Source organism: Phocoena phocoena, chromosome 19 (genome assembly GCF_963924675.1).
Source record: "Phocoena phocoena chromosome 19, mPhoPho1.1, whole genome shotgun sequence".
NCBI classification, from domain to species: domain Eukaryota; kingdom Metazoa; phylum Chordata; class Mammalia; order Artiodactyla; family Phocoenidae; genus Phocoena; species Phocoena phocoena.
In genome coordinates this window covers 29062917-29087861 of record NC_089237.1, presented here as the reverse complement: position 1 = coordinate 29087861, position 24945 = coordinate 29062917, and the positions used below count along the sequence as shown (strand labels likewise).

Here is a 24945-nt window from a genome sequence, read left to right as displayed (position 1 = left end):
TTCCAGTTCTCTTTATGAAGCCACAATAACACTGATAAAATCTAGCAAAGATAGCACTAAAAACAGTCACTTTTGAATATTGATATAAATATAAATTAGTATCAAACGGAGTCCCACATTACATTAAAAGTATAAAAAAATGACACTGATTTTGTAGAAATGTAGTCAATATTGGGAAATCTGTTAGTAAACAGTAAAGTAATGAAAAAGACACCTCTAATAAAATTCGACATCCATTCTTTTTTTTCTTTATAACATTTTTTTTATTCAAACAGAAAGTCACAAAAGTTATAATCATCCTCATCAGTTCACTCAGTCCCATGTAATTAATTTTTTTTATCTTGATCTTTATGAATTCATCAGTTTTCCATTAGCGTTCTGAAAATGCTCTCTAATTCAGTTCAGCAGTATAGTCAGTTACCAGAAACCTGTACTTGTCAGAGTCTTTTCCATGAATTCCTTGAAGATGAAACCCTTTTATAGGAACATTTTTGCAAAAGCGTCAGAGTATACCCAGAACTGTCTGTAAATGACAAAAGACTTAAAAATGACCACGGTTAAAGATTTGATGAAAGTTCATAATAATGCAATTGACAAGGAAATTTAGTTATTTCTGAGATATACATTTTAAAGTAATAATTAGAATTATGACTTATAACATTAGACCAGAACATATAAGATCCTTAGGAATTTCATGTAATGTCTGAAACATTTACATTAACATATTTCCATACAAATAACCCAAAGAAAGTTTAGTATTAGTTTTTTTTTTATATAGCAGGTTCTTATTAGTCATCAGTTTTATACACATCAGTGTATACACGTCAATCCCAATCGCCCAATTCAGCACACCACCATCCCCACCCCACCGTGGTTTTCCCCCGTTGGTGTCCATACATTTGTTCTCTACATCTGTGTCTCAACTTCTGCCCTGCAAACCTGTTCATCTGTACCATTTTTCTAGTTCCACATACATGCGTTAATATACGATATTTCTTTTTTCTCTTTCTGACTTACTTCACTCTGTATGACACTCTCTAGATCCATCCACGTCTCAACGAATGACTCAATTTCGATCCTTTTTATGGCTGAGTAATATTCCATTGTATATATGTACCACAACTTCTTTATCCATTCGTCTGTCGATGGGCATTTAGGGTGCGTCCATGACCTGGCTATTGTAAATAGTGCTGCAGTGAACAGTGGGGTGCATGTGTCTTTTTGAATTATGGTTTTCTCTGGGTATATGCCCAGTAGTGGGATTGCTGGATCATACAGTAATTCTATTTTTAGTTTTTTAAGGAACCTCCATACTGTTCTCCATAGTGGCTATATCAATTTACATTCCCACCAACAGTGCAAGAGGGTTCGCTTTTCTCCACACCCTCTCCAGCATTTGTTGTTTGTAGATTTTCTGATGATGCCCATTCTAACTGGTGTGAGGTGATACCTCATTGAAGTTTTGATTTGCATTTCTCTAATAATTAGTGATGTTGAGCAACTTTTCATGTGCTTCTTGGCCATCTGTATGTCTTCTTTGGAGAAATGTCTATTTAGGTCTTCTGCCCATTTTTGTTCTTGGGTTTTTTTTTTGCAGTACACGGGCCTCTCACTGTTGTGGCGTCTCCCGTTGCGGAGCACAGGCTCCGGACGCGCAGGCTCAGCGGCCATGGCTCACGGGCCCAGCCACTCCACGGCATGTGGGATCTTCCAGGACCGGGGCACGAACCTGTATCCCCTGCATCGGCAGGCGGATTCTCAACCACTGTGCCACCAGGAGAGCCCCTTCTGCCCATTTTTGGATTGTGTTGTTTGTTTCTTTAATAGGAGCTGCATGAGCTGTTTATATGTTTTGGAGATTAATCCTTTGTCTGTTGATTCGTTTGCAAATATTTTCTCCCATTCTGAGGGTTGTCTTTTAGTCTTGTTTATGGTTTCCTTTGCTGTGCAAAAGCTTTGATGTTTCATTAGGTCCCATTTGTTTATTTTTGCTTCTATTTCCATTACTCTAGGAGGTGGATCAAAAAAGATCTTGCTGTGATTTATGTCATAGAGTGTTCTTCCTATGTTTTCCTCTAAGAGTTTTATAGTGGCCGGTCCTACATTTAGGCCTAGAATCCATTTTGACTTTACTTTTGTGTATGGTGTTAGGGAGTGTTCCAATTTCATTCTTTCACATGTAGCTGTCCAGTTTTCCCAGCACCACTTATTGAAGAGACTGTCTTTTCTCCATTGTATATCTTTGCCTCCATTGTCATAGATTAGTTGACCATAGGTACGTGGGTTTATCTCTGGACTTTCTATCTTGTCCTATTGGTCTGTATTTCTGTTTTTGTGCCAGTACCATATTGTCTTGATTACTGTAGATTGGTAGTATAGTCTGAAGTCAGGGAATCTGATTCCTCCAGCTCCGTTTTTTTCCCTCAAGACTGCTTTGGCTATTCGGGGTCTTTTGTGTCTCCATACAAATTTTAAGATGATTTGTTCTATTTCTGTAAACAATGCCATTGGTAATTTGATAGGGATTGCATTGAATCTGTAGATTGCTTTGGGTAGTGTAGTCATTTTCACAATGTTGATTCTTCCAATCCAAGAACATGGTGTATCTCTCCATCTGTTGGTATCATCTTTAATTTATTTCATCAGTGCCTTATAGTTTTCTGCATACAGGTCTTTTGTCTCCCTAGGTAGGTTTATTCCTAGGTATTTTATTCTTTTTGTAGCAGTGGTAAATGGTAGTGTTTCCTTAATTTCTCTTTCAGATTTTTCACCATTAGTGTATAGGAATGCAAGAAATTTCTGTGCATTAATTTTGTATCCTGCAACTTTACCAAATTCATTGATTAGCTCTAGTAGTTTTCTTAGGATTTTCTATGTATAGTATCATGTCATCTGCAAACAGTGACAGTTTTACTTCTTCTTTTCCAATTTGTATTCCTTTTATTTCTTTTTCTTCTCTGATTGCCGTGGCTAGGACTTCCAAAACTATGTTGAATAAGAGTGGTGAGAGTGGACATCCTTGTCTCATTCCTGATCTTAGAGGAAATGCTTTCAGGTTTTCTCCTTTGAGAATGATGTTTGCTGTGGGTTTGTCATATACGGCCTTTATTGTGTTGAGGTAGTTTCCCTCTGTGCCCACTTTCTGGAGAGGTTTTATCATAAATGGGTGTTGAATTTTTTCAAAAGCTTTTTCTGCATCTATTGAGATGATTATATGGTTTTTATTCTTCAGTTTGTTAATATGGTATATCACATTGATTGATTTGTGTATATTGAAGAATCCTTTCATCCCTGCGATAAATTCCACTTGATCGTGGTGTGTGATCCTTTTAATGTGTTGTTGGATTCTGTTTGCTAGTATTCTGTTGAGGATTTTTGAATCTATATTCATCAGTGATATTGGTCTGTAATTTTCTTTTTTTGTAGTATCTTTGTCTGGTTTTGGTATCGGGGTGATGATGGCCTCATAGAATGAGATTGGGAGTGTTTCTTCCTCTGCAATTTTTTTGGAAGAGTTTGAGAAGGATGGGTGTTAGCTCTTCTCTAAATGTTCGCTAGAATTCACCTGTGAAGCTGTCTGGTCCTGGACTTTTGTTTGTTGGAAGATTTGTAATCACAGTTTCAATTTCATTACTTGTGATTGGTCTTTTCATATTTTCTGTTTCTTCATGGTTCAGTCTTGGAAGGTTATACCTTTCTAAGAATTTGTCCATTTCTTCCAGGTTGTCCATTTTATTGGCATAGAATTGCTTGTAGTAGTTTCTTAGGCTGCTTTGTATTTCTGCGGTGTCTGTTGTAACTTCTCCGTTTTCATTTCTAATTTTATTGATTTGAGTCCTCTCCCTCTTTTTCGTGGTGAGTCCGGCTAATTGTTTATCAATTTTGTTTATCTTCTCAAAGAGCCAGCTTTTACTTTATTGATCTTTGCTATTGATTTCTTTGTTTGTGTTTCATTTATTTCTGCTCTGATCTTTATGATTTCTTTCCTTCTGCTAACTTTGTGTTTTGTTTGTTCTTCTTTCTCTAGTTCCTTTAAGTGTAAGGTTAGATTGTTAATTTGAGATTTTTCTTGTTTCTTGAGGTAGGCTTGTATAGCTATAAACTTCCCTCTTAATACTGCTTTTGCTGCATCCCATAGGTTTTGGATCATCGTGTTTTCATTGTCACTTGTCTCTAGGTATTTTTTGATTTCCTTTTTGATTTCTTCAGTGATCTCTTAGTTATTTAGGAAGGTATTGTTTAGCCTCCATGTGTTTGTGTTTTTTACGTTTTTTCCCTGTAATTGATTTCTAATCTCATAGCGTTGTGGTCAGAAAAGATGCTTGATATGATTTCAGTTTTCTTAAATTTACTGAGGCTTGATTTGTGACCCAAGATGTGATCTTTTCTGGAGAGTGTTCCATGCGCACTTGAGAAGAAAGTGTAATCTGCTGTTTTTGGATGGAATGTCCTATAAATATCAATTAACTCTATCTGGTCTATTGTGTCATTTAAAGCTTCTGTTTCCTTATTTATTTTCATTTTGGATGATCTGTCCATTGGTGTAAGTGAGATGTTAAAGTCCCCCACTATTATTGTGTTACTGTCGATTTCCTCTTTTATGGCTCTTAGCAGTTGTCTTATGTATTGCGGTGCTCCTATGTTGGGTGCATATATATTTATAATTGTTATATCTTCTTCTTGGATTGATCCCTTGATCATTATGTAGTGTCCTTCCTTGTCTCTTGTAACATTCTTTATTTTAAAGTCTATTTTATCTGATAGGAGTGTATAGCTACTCCAGCTTTCTTTTGATTTCCATTTGCATGGAATATCTTTTTCCATCCCCTCACTTTCAGTCTGTATGTGTCCCTAGGTCTGAAGTGGGTCTCTTGTAGACAGCATATATATGGGTCTTGTTTTTGTATCCATTCGGCCAGTCTGTGTCTTTAGGTTGGAGCATTGAATCCATTCACATTTAAGATAATAATCGATATGTATGTTCGTATTACCATTTTCTTAATTGTTTTGGGTTTGTTTTTGTAGGTCCTTTTCTTCTCTTGTGTTTCCCACTTAGAGAAGTTCCTTTAGCATTTGTTGTAGAGCTGGTTTGGTGGTGCTGAATTCTCTTAGCTTTTGCTTGTCTGTAAAGCTTTTGATTTCTCCATCGAATCTGAATGAGATCCTTGCCCGCCAGAGTAATCTTGGTTGTAGGTCCTTCCCTTTCATCACTTCAAGTATATCATGCCACTCCCTTCTGGCTTGCAGAGTTTCTGCTGAGAAATCAGCTGTTAACCTTATGGGAGTTCTGTTGTATGTTATTTTTCGTTTTTCCCTTGCTGCTTTCAATAATTTTTCTTTGTCTTTTAATTTTTGCCAATTTGATTACTATGTGTCTCAGCGTGTTTCCTCCTTGGTTTTATCCTGTCTGGGACTCACTGTGCTTCCTGGACTTGGGTGGCTATTTTCTTTCCCATGTTAGGGAAGTTTTCAACTATAATCTCTTCAGATATTTTCTCTGGTCCTTTCTGTCTCTCTTCTCCTTCTAGGACCGGTATAATGCGAATGTTGTTGCGTTTAATGTTGTCCCAGAGGTCTCTTAGGCTGCCTTCATTTCTTTTCATTCTTTTTTCTTTATTCTGTTCCACAGCAGTGAATTCCACCATTCTGTCTTCCAGGTCACTTATGCATTCTTCTGCCTCAGTTATTCTGCTATTGATTCCTTCTAGTGTATTTTTCATTTCAGTTACTGTATTGCTCATCTCTGTTTGTTTGTTCTTTAATTCTTCTAGACCTTTGTTAAACATTTCTTGCATCTTCTCGATCTTTGCCTCCATTCTTTTTCTGAGGTCCTGGATAATCTTCAATATCATTATTCTGAATTCTTTTTCTGGAAGGTTGCCTATCTCCACTTCATTTAGTTGTTTTTCTGGGGTCTTATCTTGTTTCTTCATCTGGTACATAGCCCTCTGCCTTTTTATCTTGTCTGTCTTTCTGTGAATGTGGTTTTTGTTCCACAGGCTACAGGATTGTAGTTCTTCTTGCTTCTGGTGGATGAGGCTATCTAAGAGGCTTGTGGAAGTTTCCTGATGGGAGAGACTGGTGGTGGGTAGAGCTGACTGTTGCTCTGGTGGGCAGAGCTCAGTAAAACTTTAATCCACTTGACTGTTGATGGGTGGGGCTGGGTTCCCTCCCTGTTCGTTGTTTGGCCTGAGGCAACCCAACACTGGAGCCTACCTGGGCTCTTTGGTGGGGCTAATGACAGACTCTGGGAGGGCTCTTGCCAAGGAGTACTTCCCAGAACTTCTGCTGCCAGTGTCCTTATCCCCATGGTGAGCCACAGCCCACCCCCCGCCTCTTCATGAGACCCTCCAACACTAGCAGGTAGGTCTGGTTCAGTCTCCCCTGGGGTCACTGCTCCTTCCCCTGGGTCCCGATGCGCACACTGCTTTGTGTGTGCCCTCCAAGAGTGGAGTCTCTGTTTCCCCCAGTCCTGTTGAAGTCCTGCAATCAATTCCCACTAGGCTTCAAAGTCTGATTCTCTAGGAATTCCTCCTCCCGTTGCCGGACCCCCAGATTGGGGAGCCTGACGTGGGGCTCAGAACCTTCACTCCAGTGGGTGGACTTCTGTGGTATACATGTTCTCCAGTCTGTGAGTCACCCACCCAGCAGTTATGGGATTTGATTTTACTGTGGTTGTGCCCCTCCTACTGTCTCACTGTGGCTTCTCCTTTGTCTTTGGATGTGGGTATCTGTTTTGGTGAGTTCCAGTGTCTTCCTGTCGATGATTGTCCAGCAGCTAGTCGTGATTCTGGTGTTCTCACAAGAGGGAGTGAGAGCACGTCCTTCTACTCTGCCATCTTGGTTCCTCCTCTATTTTATTTTTATTTTTATTTTTGGCTGTGTTGGGTCTTCGTTGCTGCGTGCAGGCTTTCTCTAGTTGCAGTGAGCGGGGGCTACTCTTTGTTGCGGTGCTCGGGCTTCTCATTGTGGTGGCTTCTCTTGTTGCAGAGCACAGGCTCTAGGCGCACAGGCTTCAGTAGCTGTGGCACATAGGCTCAGTAGTTGTCGCTCACGAGCTCTAGATTGCAGACTCAGTAGTTGTGGCACATGGGCTTAGTTGCTCCACAGCATGTGGGATCTTCCCTGACCAGGGATCGAACCCATGTCCCCTGCATTGGCAGGCAGATTCTTAACCATTGCACGGAAGCCCCCCAAAATTGTTTTTTAAACTGTGAATTTATTTTGTTTGTAAAGAAGTAGACGGATTAAAAGAAAATAACTTAGTCTCCTATGCTATTTCTTACAAAACAAAATTCCAGGCTTTTTTTCTAGAGAATTTTTTGAGTAGGAAATGTCTGTAGGCTGTTTTCTTTTTTAGCATATTGTGTAAGAACACATTATTTGCTCAAATAAAAATTCCTGTTGAAATGTCTTTAAAAACATCTTTGAATAATTGCATGATACCATTTTTATTAAGTAAGCACTTAAATGGACACAAGTTGTTTTGGATAAAACTCTTTCCGTCTCTTAAAGATGATACTATGGGAAGGAGTATAACTGGGGAAATGAGCTCAATTATCAGTGTTTTGCAGGGGAAAGGTTTTAGAGTGTTTTCTTCATAACACATAAGCTCTTTTGTGCCTTCTTATATCTTTTCATCACAGATTAATTAAATGTTATTTATTGTGATGTAGGTGAAGGGCTGTTCATCTCTAAAATGAATTGCCTATAGAATTTGGCTGAATATGAGTTTGCACAGTTTTAAGAACGTAAGTTTTACAGAACTTAAGTATGGCTTCAAGTTGAATGATTGGAAGATGGAAAATCTTTAACTCCTTTATTATATGGTCAATTTCAAATATATTCTATTAATTTTATTAATAAAACCAGAAAGCATGATTTGTGGAATAGATTTACGTTTTGCGAACTTATTGTGATGCTTTGATCTTATAGATTTTCAAAATTTATCTTCGTCTTTCTTTTTTTGTAATTGCTTGTCTTTTGAAAACATCTTCACAGAACTCTGACTTAAATTTGCAGAATCAAATTTCAGCTTCTGGTACTACTCTGAATGTATTGCCCTCTGAGCTCCCATACTTTTTCCTGTACTTTCTTTCTCCTTATCATCATTATAAACCAGTATATATTGAGTTCATATAGAAAGGTGGGAAAATATACTAGTACTTTATGTACATTACGTTATTTAATCCTCAGAGTAACCCTTTGTGTGTCGTGTTATCTCTATTTTACAAATTAAATAAAGTGATATTTAGGGAGATTTAGAAACTTGCCAAAGCTCAAAATAGATACTTGTGAAGTTTGGGTTTGAATCCAGTTCTGTTAGATTCTAAAACCTGTTTTCTTCCCACTAAGTTATTTGCTGTATATCTGTTTCATTGTTTTATATTATAATTGAAGTCTTGTGCTCATCTGTCTTCCCTACCAGATTATGACCTGCTGGAGGAGAAGGATCTTGTCTTATTCACATTTATATCTTCAATGCCCATTACTGACCCCAGAACTTTTATAATGAGTATTGAATGAAAGACACTGACGTCACTGATATGGTAGCAGTGAGGCATGTGCTATGAAGTAGTTTCTCTAGTATAGACAGTTTCTAGGTTTACTGTGTCAGATACCTCCTACCCTTTCCATGTATTGCCATTTATAGTTATACACACCCTTGCATGCCCAAACACACACTCTTTCATCCTCATTAATCCTGTGAAAGTGAGAATTTTTGTCCTTCTTTTGTAGATCCAGAGAATCAAGATCTAGAAAAAATGAGACTTGCTTAAGGTCACACAACTAGTTAGTGGCAAATCTGGTATGCAAATCCAGGTTTTAGACTTACAGTCATCTGCTCCAGGCTATCCATCTGTGCTAATGGAAACCTATATTTTATTTCCTAATATGTTTATTTGTTTATTGAGAAATGAAGGCAACAAAACACAGGTGTCCACAAATGGATTGTGTCTAAAAGGAGAGACCTTCTGTTGGAGTGATGAATGTATGCTCTTTGTTCTGTCTTTATAGTCTTTCACTTATTTTCCTGTATGAGACCTAAAGTATGGTTAGAATTTTAGTCAAGAGATAAAAGAGCTCCAGCTAACAAACCATAGGAAGATTGAACCCATGACCATGTCATATTCTAATCAGCTGAGTATAAGAGTAGCAAGACTCATGGCACATGCAGAGGACTCAGCATTGAGACTTTGAAGTGATATGCTTTTTGAGTAGAAAGATTTGCTTTACCAGCACCTGAAAGAATGATACTTGCACAGGTAATCTGGTGTTTTCGTGTAGAATAATTATGTCAGCACAATTTATATGTTGTAATACAGGTATTTAAAGTAAAAATTTATATCTTATACCTATACCTGTAATATGAATCATGCTATAAAGAGTACATTTAACTTATCTTAAACTTAAAAATTTTTCACCTTCTGTGCCCATATCTTTTTTTTTTTTCAGTAGAATTGTTTCCTAAATAAAATTGATCTTGGATCTGTGTGTCAGCATTTTTGACATGTTTGATAATATAATCATTTTTTAAAAGTAATGCTAAAAGGACTGAAAGATTGGTAAAATTTGTGTAGATAGTATGTATGGTATTCAATTTTGAATTAGAAAGACTTTAGACCTTATAGGTTATCAGTACTTGAAGGTGCTAGTATTTTATATCCTTCTGTGGACAAATTGCCTCTGAATTTTAATCTGGAAAATCACTGCGATAACTGTTTGGAAAAGGATTACAACAACATGGCTTTTATATTTTTAATACTTCTACTACAGTTTCTATAAAAATTATTAAATCTTGATTATAAAAGACAAAATTAAGGTGTAAACACATTATTGAGATAGCATGTGGGGATTTTTCCCATGTTGTTTCTGTATTCAGTTTCATTCAGCCACAGATGCAAAGCAGAAGTATGTAACATATCACTGGATTTTATTTTGTTTTATTAGCTCCTCAAGAGTTATCGATCTATGAAATGGCAGAGAATGGAAAAAATTGTGACCAGAGACGTGTAGCAATGAACAAGGAACAATATAATGGAAACTTCACAGGTGAAGTATGGTGGTTTGGAGGGAGAAGATCTATGGGTTTAAATGATATCTTTTTCATTGGAATAAATTAGAAATATATTCTATCTAATTTTTATTATCTTTTGTTAACAAAATAATATCTTATATAATAATATAGGATACATAAAATTCTTATAAATCTTGTAAAAGATTGATTATCTTTTGCTTCATCTTCATAGTAAATTAAATTATGGGTATATAAGGGCCTATGAGGGGATTTTTCACAGCGATAGCAGAAGCAGCCTGGCCATAGTCACATCAGCAGTGTTCTAGGTACAAGATTATTATTTTTTAATCTTGTGGTGTGGTAAATATTTATTTGGCTTTGTTTGGCACTTAGTTTTATCATGCTATTTTGTAACTTTAGAAGTAGATTATAAATTTACTTATTACGCTAATCCTAATTTTATAATTATCCAAAAAGTCAGAATGTGATTATTGTGGATTTATTTTTAAATTTTAGTTTGAAACAAATAAATTTATATTTTAGCCAAACTGGGAATTTGTGGTGAATTTCAGTATATTTGACTCTTATTCACACATTTACCCTGAAAATTACAGCTATTATATAGATGATTTAAGTAGGAACTTTCCTTTTTGTGTTTAAAAGAAAATGAAAGGTTTTCCTTTTCTCTTAATTGTAATGGTTTTCTTTTTAACTTCTAAATCGTTTGGCATCTCAAACACATTGCAAATAATACTTCAGCATGGTAATATTATATCATAGAAATTTTCTTCTATTAGTAGAATTGCAAGCTATTTGAAGTAGTAGTTTCCATTTGTTTGTTTTTATCACTGCATTGCCTTGCAGAATGTATTTTGCAGCACTTATTGACTTTTGGGTTACTTTGGTTGTCAATAAGTTTTGCATCGTTTCAACAGGAGTTTCAGGATTTGGAAATAGACATTGCATATATCGTAGTCTCATCCCATTAGGAGCTTTTGCATGTTATTTTTTCTTTCCTTTCTTTCAACAAGCACATACATTTATGTATTCTTCCACTACTGCCCACCCCTTTGGAATTTAAAATTAATGTTAGAATGACACACTTTCTATTCTGTACCATGGTGTGTGTTGTTTGGGGTTTTTTACTTAATATTTCCTAGAGGTTGTACATGAAGAACTTATTCTTTGTTATGGCTGCTTAGTATTTCATTGTACAAGTCTATCATATTTTAATAGCTCCTCTGTCCTCTGTTGGTAACATTTGTTTATAATATTTTGCTAGAACCAATAACACTGTATTGAATAAACTTGTACAAAAGTCATTTCTCCTTACAGCTAATCATTCTTAGAAATGGAATTATTAGGTGACAGGGTATATGCATTTATAATTTCGAGAGATGATGCTGAGAGAGTTACTATTATTACCAATAATAACTAACCTTAATTGCACATATACATACATGTATTAACTCATTTAATCTTTACAAGACACTAAAAAGTAAGTACTATTTTTATCTTCATTTTAGAGAAGAGAAAACTGAGGCATAGAAAGGGTGATTAACTTACCCAAGATCACATGACTAGTAGATGGCAGTGCCAGGATTTGGAACCAAGTAGTTTGCATTCACGTTTTGAGCTCTGAACCACTTCGTTCTATGATATGGTGCTAAATTGCCCTTCATAGAAAGTGGGCTAATTTAGCATTCCAGTAATGTATAAGAAAAGAAACTTGTGTCCTGACAATAAAATAATTCCAAAAATAATGGTAAGACTGGAACAGCAGGACATAGCCTAGACTTGTCACAACGTGAACCAGATTGTTTTTTGAGGTTTATATGCAGTCCTTCAGATGTGGGATGGGAAGGTAGGTGAATAATGAAAGTAACTGGAAAAAGTGAGCATCCTGTTTTAACTTCTACACTAATGTTTTTCAGATCCCCCTTCAGTGAATGAAAAGAAGAGGAGGGATCGGGAAGAAAGGCAGAATATTGTCCTGTGGAGACAGCCACTTGTTACCTTGCAGTATTTTTCTCTGGAAATCCTAGTAATCTTGAAGGAATGGACCTCAAGGTAAAGAGTCTTCTGTTTCCTTTTATATAAACCGTATTTACTAATTTTAGAAATCTTCAACAGTCTCCCTGCCACCTGCTTTATCAAAATGGGTTAATTAAATTTAGAATGTTATAGGAACATACTTATTTTCCTTTTTATGTGTAGTTTGAAGAAAAATAGATTAGGGAAACTTGTTGCTATTTGTTCACTGGATTGTTACAGTTGACCTTTGTCTCATGTTGAATCTTTTGTGCAGAGGAGAGCGCTGAAAACAAGAAGTTTTTTCTTCTGGCTTTACCTTCAGGAGAAATCAGGCCTGTGTACATTAAATACACTGATTCTTTAGTAGGTCAAGGTTCAGGATACGTGGCACTACTGATAGTTTGAGCCAATAAAAAAGGACTCTGCCATGGAAATTGTGTTCGATCTTTTAATTTAGTGCTTGTAAGCCCTGTTTCTGATATCGTAAAGAGCAAGTTGAACTTTTACTTGCCTTAATCATTTTCTGGTTTACTTTTCCAAGTTATCTGTAATAATATCTTACCTTTTTATGTGCTCACAGTTTATAAAGCATTTTGTAACACTTTTTTTTTTTTTTGCGGTACGCGGGCCTCTCACCGTTGTGGCCTCTCCCGTTGCGGAGCACAGGCTCCGGACGCGCAGGCTCAGTGGCCATGGCTCACGGGCCCAGCCGCTCCGTGGCATGTGGTATCTTCCTGGACCGGGGCACGAACCCATGTCCCCTGCATCGGCAGGCAGACTCTCAACCACTGCGCCACCAGGGAAGCCCTGTAACACTTTTTAAGTTCATTTGATCCTTATAGCAATTCCATGAAGAAGGTAAAATAAGTATATGATCATCATGATTTTAAAAACAAGAAACAGAATCAGATTGGTTGAGTGTCTTACTCAAAGTACAGTACTTAAGAGACTCTGATCCAAGTCCTCTGACTAAAGGCCAGTGCCCTTTCCATTATATCATAATGCCTGTCCCAATTAGAAGTTGGGGTATGTATAAAAGATTAGTTTTGGGGTATGGGAAAGGCTATGATGGAATTTCTTTTTCTTTTTTTATAAAGTTGTTTATGTTTACTTATTTATTTATTTATGGCTGCACTGGGTCCTCGTTGCTGCGCAGGCTTTCTTTAGTTGCGGTGAGTGGCAGCCACTCTTCGCTGCCGTGCGCGGGCCTCTCATCGTGGTGGCTTCTCTTGTTGTGGAGCACGGGCTCTAGGCGTGGGGGCTTCAATAGTTGTGGCACACGGGCTTAGTTGCTCTGTGGCATGTGGGATCCTTCTGAACCAGGGCTCGAACCCATGTTCCCCGCACTGGCAGGCGGATTCTTAACCAATTGTGCCACCAGGGAAGCCCCTACGATGGGGTTTCTAATAAGAAATTCGATTCTATACCCAAGTATCTGGTCTTGACCCCCTTCTGTACCCCCAAGAGACCATAGTGTTTAAGAACAAAAGAGCTCAATCCAGCAAGAACAACTTCTAAAGCTGAGCTAAGTAACCTGATTGCTTCAATAAGAAATGTTTTGAGAGTGATGAATCCTGAAACTGAGACTGTGACATATTTCATTTTTTTTTAATTTGTTTTTAAGATTATGGCATCGTCAAAGTGTTGTGGTGTCTTTTTTACTGCTGCTTGCTGTGCTTATAGCTACGTATTATGTTGAAGGAGCACATCAACAGGTAAGAGGTTCAGCACCTCTGTTTCTATTCTTGTACCTTCCCTAATCCCAGTTTCAAAATGGAGCTTTTGTGGATTTCATTGATTTTTTTTTTTAAAATGTATCTCATAACTGGTATTTTAATGTCTTACTTTTAAGGCCAAATATTAAAAATATTCTTGTGGTAGTTCATGGCTGCTCAGCATTTATATTGGATATATATCATTCCTTTTTACCTTTAAGGATTTAAATGTAACTTTCCTAACGGTGTTTAGTCAAAGCAGCATGAATCCTTTAATCACTACCAAAGTCTTCATATTTTTTGTAACACACTCCTATGATCCATCCAAGCTGATATACTCATCCTAGATTGAAGGTTAGGTTTTATATGTATAGAGTGGGGGGAAGTTCACTTGCCTATCATCTGTACAGCATAAATGAAGGGAAAATAGGACATTTTGTTGATAACTTTTGATAAAATTGCAAAACGTTAATGTATTCTATTAGGAAATAGTTCTAAAATGGTATCATTTCATATTTTAGAGCAGTTTACCTCTAAATGCATCAAAATGCTGTTGGTGATTATCTCTGGGGGGGTGGAGATTATGGGTAATTGTTTTTTATTTTACGCTTTTATGTTTTTCTAGTTGTCTGTAATAAACATATATTGCCTGTAAAATTAGAATAACAAATGGCATTAAAAATGGGGAGGGAAAAATTTAAAAATAAATAGATAAAAATAAAAACGGGGAGGAGCAGCAGTTTACCTCTAATCAGAGAAATTTTTATACTTATAAATGCAGTAGTTGTGGCTCACGGGCTTAGTTGCTCCACGGCAAGTGGGATCCTCCTGGACCAGGGCTCGAACCCATGTCCCCTGCATTGGCAGGCAGATTCTTAACCACTGCGCCACCAGGGAAGTCCCTATCATGCTTTCTTAAACAAAATTTTTATAACTTTTAAGTATCTTTAAATTTTTTATTCTCATAGTTACCAATAATTTACATTTTTTGTATAAATGTCATTGTAATAATAGGACTTTTAAAATGTAGAAATGAGCTTTAGTTCAGTTACATGATTTTTTTTGCCATCTCTGCTACCACATATTAGAGGAATTTGGACTCTTCAAGGAGCTTTTAATCTTAATACTTTCTTCCTATTGGAAACTTAGTTGGTTTGTTTTATTTTTATTATAGTTGATAAATACCATATTTCTGCTTAAGAATTCTGATTTTGTTTTCACCTCATCGCTTTTGTTTTTCAGTATGTGCAACGTATAGAGAAACAGTTTCTTTTGTATGCCTATTGGATAGGCTTAGGAATTTTGTCTTCTGTTGGGCTTGGAACAGGGCTGCACACCTTTCTGCTTTATCTGGTAAGAATAATTTTAATAAGCAAGATTGAAAGAGATTATGTTTTAATTGGTGCTTTTACTATAGAAGTTAAAACTCTAGGATTTTTACTTAATTACCTTTGTGTTTTATATGTATTCTAATCCTCAAGGCAGTGATTTGGAATTCTGTTTTGTTTTTCCTTTTGGGTTGAGAATTTAAAAAGAAAAAGGAGGAAGAACCCTTAGGCAAATGAGATTGTTTACTTATATTAATTCAGCCAGGAAATGTTTTTTCCTTCCAGATTTTGGAATAATGGTTCTCTTGCTTATGCAATTGTCTTTGTAATAGTTGAAGTTATTTAATTGTACAAAATTCCATGTAAGACTTAGAATTAATTTGGTCAGTTATTTTCTCTGTTAATCTGCAAATGAGAAATGGTATCTTCCCTCACGTCCTCAAACACCATGTACATACTGGATAGTTATTTTGGTAATCTTATTGAGTGCAGTTAAAGAAGTATTACATGTGTATAGCTAATACTTTCTTAAACTTTTAAATCAAAGTATAAAATGTACCCCTCCTAAAAAATATTTTTTTTTACTTAGTTGAAATGAGAGAGATAAAAGATAGGTTTTCTTTGGGATATTTGCAAATATACTGAAATAATGGCAGGGCTAGGACTAGGAGGTGACAAGCAAGACATCTAGGGCACAGAATTTACATTGGCACTTTTAGGGTCATGTAACTGTGGGGTTGATGAGTGAATGCCTCATTAAATTTTGTGCCCTGGATGCCTCTCTTGTTTTACTCTATTCCTGTCTCTGAATAATATATTGAAAACAATTTCACATTTGAAAACAGCTTGATCTTGATAGAGAAAACAGGTGAAAAGTTGTCACAGCAGTACTGATTCTGAATATAGTTCAACAGTGCAAACACTTCCAATCTCTGTGCTTCCGTGAATTCATTTCTGAAGCAGGTATGATAAATATTAAGAAATGATTATTCAGAAGGCTGCTGAATTAATGGTCTGAAGAATAATTTAAGAATTAATCTATAAGGGGGCTTCCCTGGTGGCGCAGTGGTTGGGAGTCCGCCTGCCGATCCGGGGGACGCGGGTTCGTGCCCCGGTCTGGGAGGATCCCACATGTCGCAGAGCGATGGGTCCCCTGAGCCATGGCCGCTGGGCCTGCGTGTCTGGAGCCTGTGCTCCGCAGCGGGAGGGGCCGCGGCAGTGGTAGGCCCGCGTACCGCAAGAAAAAAAAAAAAAAAAAAAAGAATTAATCTATAATACATAGCTTCTGTAAGTTTATGGGAGTTTAAAACATGGAATTTTAGAATTCCATTCATGGTTGCTTGCTGATTTTATCCCAGATAGAAACATAAATCCTAGATAAGTAACCCATATCAGTGTTTCTTTAATAACTACATTCTAGAAGTATAATGCTATACTAGAGGTTGAGGCAGAGGGAAAAAAAGGAATTACAGGTTACAGGTTACCTTTCTGTTCTTTTCTAGACCTGTCCTCTTAGATTCCTTAGGAAAACCAGACTAAAGAACTCATTTGTAGCATTTGATTTATTTGGAAGTATTTGAAAAGCAACCCAGACAACAGATTCTGCTGAATCTTAAAAGGAATTCTAATGAACCTTATAATTCCCATAATAAGAATAAAGAAATTTGAAACATGGAAGTTTCATGTTTCCTGTTTCTTTTTATATCCTTGAGAAACCCTTATAAAATGTGTTGATGTGAAAACATTATTATTTTAATTCCATTGATCTATGTATCCAGTAGAGGATTTAAAACATATAAATAAGAATTTATTATAAAATTCATTTGCGGGAAAAGTCAAGTCTTTGTTTCCATAAACTAAGTAGTTATTTCTGCCCTTGATCAGAGTGCAGGTTTAAGGGAATGTAGTTAGATTTTTCACAAGTTTAGAAAGAATTCTTCAAGAGCTATTGGAAGGAAAGTATCACTCTCTCATTATACTCAGGGCCATATGTATTATACTAGTTAAGCAAGTGTGGAGATAAAATCAAGGAACATCTGAAGCTGTGTTGCATTGTACATAAAAGCCATATAAAAACATTGTGGGATTATCATTGCTAATAATAAACTGGGGTCCAGAGTGGATCAGGCCATGTGTTTCAGAATTAGGTTAATTTGATTTCTGTTTGTGAGTAGCATTTAGAATTATTTTAAATGCCCTAAAATTAAATAGAAGCAAAATAACCAGATTTGTGTTTTATGAATATATAATTCTGGCTATAGTGTGGGTGATAGATTGAAGGTGGAAGAGAAAATGGTCAGTTAGTGGTAATCCTTCTGAGGACACAGGCTTCCATGGAGGTAGCAAGAAGTATGGAGAGGAAGAGGTATTTACTAAAAAAAGAATATGCAGAGAAACTAAGCAGAATGAAGGCAAAAGGTGGCATAAACCTTTAATATTTCAAGAGAGTGGTTGGAGTGGCGGTGGCACTGGATAAAACAGGGCAAATCTTAGGGAAATTTTATTTGTTTAGTGTGGAGGAAGAAGGAGCCAAAGATTACTGTTGGTTTTTGACTTAAATGAGAAGATGTTGTTACCATTAACTGAATAGAAACCTGTCATGTGGTCACTTGTTCATTCAGTATATAGTGTAAGTTCTGAAAAGAGAAATTTATACGGATTTGTAATTATGTTGCAAGGTAGATGAGATCTTCGCCTGATCCCAGTGAGTTGCTGGTGCCAGTGGTTGGATGGAAAGGAAAGGGAAATTTGTAAAGGACTAAGAACACTTTCTTTTCCTTTCTCTTTTTAATTAATAGGCTTTATTTTTCAGACCAGTTTTAGGTTTATACAAAAATTGAGCAGAAAGGATAGAATTCCCATATACCTTTACACATACACAGACACGCACACAGAGCATTTCCCTATTTTTTTTTAACGTGAGGTATAATTGACATATAACATTGTATTTCAGCTGTACAACATAATGATAGTTTCCCCTATTATTAGTATTATTAATATTATATTTTTCACAAGTCTAATGATTAATTAGTGTTATTTCCCCTATTATCTTGCTTTACTGTGGTACATTTGTTACAACTGAGGAACCAATACTGATACATTACTAACTAAAGCCCATTGTTTACATTAGAGTTCACTCTGTGTTCTATAGTTCTGTGGGTTTTGACAAGGGCTTAATGTTATGCATTCTCCATTACAGTGTCACAGAATAGTTTCACTTCCCTAAAAATACCCTGTGCTACACCTGTTTATTCCTACTCTTCTCCTTCCCCCTATCCACAAACCCTTAGAAACCACTGATCTTTTACTATCTGTATAAGTTTTGGCTTTGTTCAGAATGTCATATAGTTGGGATTATGCAGTATGTGTCTTTTTCTGCCTGGCTTTTTTCGCTTAGCAATATGTTTTTAAAGTTCCTCTGTGGTCATACAGAGTGAAGTGAGTCAGAAAGAGAAAGACAAATACCATATGCTAACACATATATATGGAATCTAAGAAAAATGTCATGAAGAACCTAGGGGTAAGACGGGAATAAAGACACAGACCTACTAGAGAATGGACTTGAGGATATGGGGAGGGGGAAGGGTAAGCTGTGACAAAGTGAGAGAGTGGCATGGACATATATACACTAACAAACGTAAAATAGATAGCTAGTGGGAAGCAGCCGCATAGCACAGGGAGATCATCTCAGTGGTTTGTGATCACCTAGAGGGGTGGGATAAGGAAGATGGGAGGGAGGGAGACATAAGAGGGAAGAAATATGGGAACATATGTATATGTATAACTGATTCACTTTGTTATAAAACAGAAACTAACACACCATTGTAAAGCAATTATACTCCAATAAAGATGTTAAAAAAATAAAGTTCCTCTGTGTCTTCATGGCTTGATACCTCATTTCTTTTTATTGCTGAATAATATTCCATTTTCTGGATGTACCACCACAGTTTGTTTATCCATTCACTTATTGAAGGATATTGTTGTTTCCAAGTTATGGCAATTAGGAATAAAGATGCTGTAAACATTCATGTGCAAGTTTTGGGGGGTATATAAGAATTCTACTCATTTGGATAAATACCTAGGGGCATGATTTGTGGATTGTGTATGTTAATTGGTGATATATAGGAAAGCAATTGACTTTTGTGTATTTACCTTGTATTCCGTAACCTTGCTGTAATCACTTAATAGTTTCAGGACTTTGTTGTCAATTCTTTAGGATTTTCTATATAGATAATCATGTTGTCTGCAAATACAGTTTTACTTCTTCTCAGTCTGTATACCCTTTCTTTTTTTTTTTCCCCCCTGTCTTATTGCATTAGCTAGGTCTTCCAGTCTGATGTTGAAGTGGTGAGAGGGACATTCTCCCTTGTTCCCAACCTTAATGGGGAAGCCTTTACTTTCTCACCATTAAGTATCATGTTAGCTGTAGGTTTTTGTAGATTTTCTTATCAAGTTGATAAAGCTCACTTCTATTCCTAGTTTGCTGCGAGTTGTGTTTGTTTTGGGGATTTTTTTTTTGAGAGTTTTTATCATGAATGAGTGTTGATTTTGCCAAAAATCAACTTTTTTAGACAACAGTGATCAAAAATGGATAAAAGGCCAATATAGCAAACAAATTCAGTATGTAAAGGCTTGAAGAGCAATATGTTAATGTTAAAAAGAAATATAAAGAGATACCCAGCATATGCCATTTCCATTTGAGCAGATTATCTTTAGCTCTTAGATCTGTTAGTTCTTGGACACAGGATTCCTTCCAGGATTCCCTAGGTATAACAGGGAAAATGAAGGAAAACAAGCATTTGCAAAAAATAATTTTCAGGGAAGTCAAACAAAAGGAAGATAAAAGATGTCACTGGTTTTTGTTTATTTTCAATTACCTGGTTGGGATGGAAGTCAGATTACAAGAAGTTAACCATAGCTACTACTACTACTAATACTGAAAATGGCAAACATTTTCATCATCATTGTCATCAGAGTAATTCTAGTTGAAATCAGTTCTATTTTTTTTTAATAAATTTATTTATTTATTTATTTTTGGCTGCGTTGGGTCTTCGTTGCTGTGCATGGGCTTTCTCTAGTTGTGGCAAGTGAGGGCTACTCTTCATTGCGGTGAGCAGGCTTCTCATTGTGGTGGCTTCTCTTGTTGTGGAGCATGGGCTCTAGGCACGCGGGCTTTAGTAGCTGTGGCATGCGGGCTCAGTAGTTGTGGCTCACGGGCCCTAGAGTGCAGGTTCAGTAGTTGTGGCACACGGGCTTAGTTGTTCCGCGGCATGTGGGATCTTCCTGGACCAGGGATCGAACCTGTGTCCCCTGCATTGGCAGGCAGATTCTTAACCACTGCACCACCAGGGAAGTCCCAGTTTATTATTTTTTATCCATATTTGGTATTCATTTTTGTGGGGAGATGTTGCATCCCCATCCTGTTGAACTCCAGCCATATGATTTGCTTTGAAATGTGAGCATAAGTGATAGGTGTTGCTTCCTGGCAGATGCTTCAAGGTTTGTCATACTGTCTTTCACCTGGAGCCTGAGTCTCTGACTGTGATGAGCAGATTCCCTTTGCTAGCCTCTGATGGATATGTAGAGTAAGGGAGAAATAAATTTAGTTGTCTTAAGCTACTAAGATTTTGGGGCTGTTTGTTGTTAAAACCTATCCTGACTGATAGACTAGCTAACACTTATTGAATGTTTTCCCATGCTAGGCTTTTTGCTCAGCACTTTACATGAATTATGTCATGTAGTCCTCCCAAGAGCCACGGTAGTCAATAACCAATAGTGTAGCAAATGTATAGTAAAAAAATTTCATGAGTAAGTATAGACTGTGCATTTGTGAACTTTGGCAATTATGGAGAAAAATAGCCAGGAAACCAAAGGCAAAGCAGAATCGAATAAAGGTTTAAGAATTTGATCTCTGTTATTATTTAAGAAGCTATTCAAAACTCTGGATAGATTTTTAAAACGTAACATTTTCTTGGTGATAGATGGTTGACACAGTTTTATCCTTATAGATCACCATTCCTTTTGTTTTATATTTGTCAAATGTGATTGTATCTGGAAAGTCCTAATTACACCTCCTTTCATTTATGAGCCCTTACATAATCACTTAGGGAGATGTGATGTTAACATTCTCATGTCATACATTTTTGTGCTGATGAAATAGGCACTCTTTCCATATACCCATATAACTCCTCAGTCAAGAAAGCAATTAACTATATTAGGAGAGAAGTCTGGTCAGAAAAATGATCCTTCTTTTGACAATAATTTACAGCAAAACAGGTGAAAAAGAAACTGAGTTTAACAAAGGGAAAAGATTTAATTCATTCTCGATCATGGTTCTTTTTACTGGAAATTATGGCTTTAAAGTGAAATAGGAACATTTTTCCTGCATAGACAGACTTTCTCAATTACATTCTTCCCAGCATGGAAGTTAACCTCTTTTGGAAGTAATCATTTAGTTAATTTTAACTCATTGTGCAACTAAATGGTGATTACAAATATTACTGTATTTCCTAAAATATTATATACCTATATATCTGTCTTTAAAATGGAAAAGTTATCTTGATTTTTAAATTTATCAATCAACAATTTCATTTGTATTTTTAGATATAATTGAAAAGTTTTAACTTAATTCAGATGTCCTGAAAATTGTCATCACTTCTTTAAACATTAGATGTAAAAATAGTTGTGATTAAATTTTAAAATTAAATTTAGTGAAAATCAAAAGGAAGAATGACTACTATCAAATTTTGTAAATTGATTTGGGAAATCTAGTAGTTTGCCGAGAACAGATATGTAGCCACAAAGGAAGAGTTAGATACTGTTTATGCAGGAATAATGATTGCTAACCAGAGAGGAAGAGATGAAGGGGAAAGTGAATGGATTCCTTCTCAAGGCTCAAGGGGTGTTGGTTGGGCCTCTAGGTTAGTTGGTTTGTTCCATTAATTCTAACAGTCAACACATGGGCTTCAGGAGGGCTGTTAATTCCCTGAACACTATACTTGTTGTGTGTCTTCGCAAATATGCATCTTTCTGGCAGAAAGGGCCTATAGTATTAGATTCTCCAGATTCTGTAACCCATAAAATGTTAAGAACCACTCTTATAGCACTTTTTTTTCTAACTGTGGCTATATTAGTTTGCCACTAGGTGGCATTACTAATACAACTATACTATATTTGCAGGTTCTATTCTGGATAAATATGAAGCCCTCAAATAAATTAGAGGCATATTCTATTATTTATCTGTATTTATGACTATATAATGCCAGTTAATGCATGTGAATGAAAATAAGTTTTCTTAATAGTTTTGCACATTCATTAATTAGTTTCACAGTTATCAGACTTTCCATTGTGATATATATTTTTACATGCAGGACATACTCCCATGGCATGCATAGTTTCAGATGTAATACCATAATTCTATCTTTTTCTTTAATATTTAAGAATATGCAGTTGATGGAGGGTGATTTTGTTATGGGACTAAAATCTTTTATTCCTATCATGGGAGATACTTAATAGGGCATATTCAGAGCTGGATTTGAATGCATAGTCAGATATTACTAACTCTGTGATATTTGGCAAATATCTTAACTTTTTAAGCCTCAGTTTATTCAACTGTAAATGGAAAAGATAATAATAGTACCTATCTCATAAGGCTGTTTGGAGGATTAAATGAAATAAAACATGTATACTTTTCATTCAGTGGCTAGTATATATAAGGTGCTCAGTAAATGTTAAGCCACTATTATAATAATTATTGTCATTTTTCTTGCTCTGATATTATTTTTAAAACAATCATTTTCAATTTTCCTGCTTTAGCTATTATTCTTAAGAAACTATAAGCAAAATTTCCCACAATTGATTTTAATGTAGCAGAATGTAATACCATAGTTGAAAACCACAGATTACTGTTCCATTTTCAGTGACAATAGATTAGGCCGTTTGGATCAACTCGCTTGTGAAAGTATCTTAAAAAGTTGATAAAAATTTAAAACATCTGTTTAAAGCCACCATAGAGATAAAAAGATAGCAAAGAATTACAAGGCCAACATCTAGATTAAAGGGGAAACCCAGAGAGGTGAAACCAGTTAAGTATATGGCCTTAATAAACCTGCAAGCTTTGGATTGGAACTTGATGGGCCACACTTTAAACATAAGGATGAACTAGATACAAATCAGCCCATACAGGGACTGAAGCTCAGGCTAAATCTTAAGTCTGGAGGAAAATAAAATAATCCTAGGCATCACATTATATTTAAAAAAAAAAGTCTAGCATTCAATCAAAAGGAATCAGATATCTGAAGCAACATGATGATTTGGTCGAAACAAGAAATAAGAGAAATAGATCCATAGGGGATCTATTTAACGAAGTTATTAGATGTATACTTTAATCCAAAATCAATGTGTTTCAAGGAAGTAAAAAACAAGTTTGAGTATTTTTGCAGAGATTGAAAACTACAGAGGAGAGCAAGTGAAAATTTTGAATTAAGAAAACATTATCTGAAATGAAGAACTCAATTAATGGACTTCAGTAGACAGCAGCTAAGACAGGACTAATAAACTGCAAAATCGGCCAGAGAAAAATATCCAGAACAAAAAAGGAGAGATGGAGAAAAAGACATACTATCTTCAGAGGAATTTCAGTGAGACTGATTTGCTGTCATTGATTATTTTTTTTTGTTTCAGAGATGAAGGACAATTTATTTTTCACAGCAATAGCAGTAGCAAGTGCATCAGCTTTTTTTTAAATTGGGGTATAGTTGCTTTACAATGTTGTGTTAGTTTCTGCTGTACAGCGAAGTGAATCAGCTATATGTATACATATATCCCCTCTTTTTTGGATTTCCTTGCCATTTAGGTCACCACAGAACATTGAGTAGAGTAAAAGTCAGCTGACAGTGGAATATCTTTAAAGGTCTAAAAGAAAATAACTACCAACAGAATATACTCAAAGTGTGCCCTGAACAGTATAAAATAAAGATACTTTCAGAAAAACAGAGCAGTTTGCCACCAGCAAACATGCTCTAAAGGAAATACTAAAAAGTGTTCTTTGAATGGAAGGAAAGTGATTCTAGATTGAAGCTCAGATTCAGGAACGAATAAAGATTAAGAAAAGGGTATATATATGGGTAAATTTAAATTAAGGTTGACATTATGGTTTTTTTTCTTTTTTTGTTTTGTCTTTCTATTTTTTTGACATTATGTTTTTAAATTTTATTTATTTTATTTATTTATTTTTGGCTGCGTTGGGTCTTCGTTGCTGCGTGCGGGCTTTCTCTAGTTGTGGTGAGCAGGGGCTTCTCATTGTGGTGGCTTCTCTTGTTGTGGAGCACGGGCTCTAGGCGCACAGGCTTCAGTAGTTGTGGCTCGCGGGCTCTAGAACGCAGGCTCAGTGGTTGCAGTGCATGGGCTTAGTTGCTCCGCGGCATGTGGGATCTTCCCTGACCAGGGCTCGAACCCGTGTCCCCTGCATTGGCAGGTGGATTCTTAACCACTGCGCCACCAGGGAAGCCCAACATTATGTTTTTAATGATAATGTAATGATAATGTTTTGAGAGATTTAAAGTATTTAGAGGGAGTTAAAATAGATCATCTGCAAATCACATGTGGAGTAATTGAAATTAAGTTATTCTAAAGTCTTTGCATTGCCCTAGAAAAGGTAAGATATTAATTTATATGACATTAATTAATAAAGATCTATATTATAATCTTTAGGGTAAGTAGTACAAGAATATATAACTATCAAGCTAATAGGCACAAGTAAAAACCAAGTAATTTTTAAAAAGCCAAGCCAAAAGAGGGAAAGAAAGCAGACAAAAGGAACATAGAACAGGCAGGATAAGTAGTAAGCATT

General features: G+C 36.1%; 1 protein-coding gene across 5 annotated transcripts in view; it reads left to right on the top strand.

Annotated features, from left to right (window-relative positions):
- The window catches only part of VMP1 (vacuole membrane protein 1), a 128485-nt gene that overhangs the window by 15306 nt on the left and 88234 nt on the right, over window positions 1-24945 (top strand). For 2 of the 5 annotated variants that reach the window (XM_065896609.1, XM_065896608.1), the window contains exons 1-2: window positions 12077-12088; window positions 15010-15120. In XM_065896609.1, the coding sequence (XP_065752681.1) occupies window positions 12077-12088; window positions 15010-15120 (123 nt within the window). Of the gene's footprint in view, window positions 1-9951; window positions 10054-11952; window positions 12089-13676; window positions 13768-15009; window positions 15121-24945 lie in introns of those variants that run through there. The other 3 variants (XM_065896605.1, XM_065896607.1, XM_065896606.1) reach the window with 3 other exon arrangements.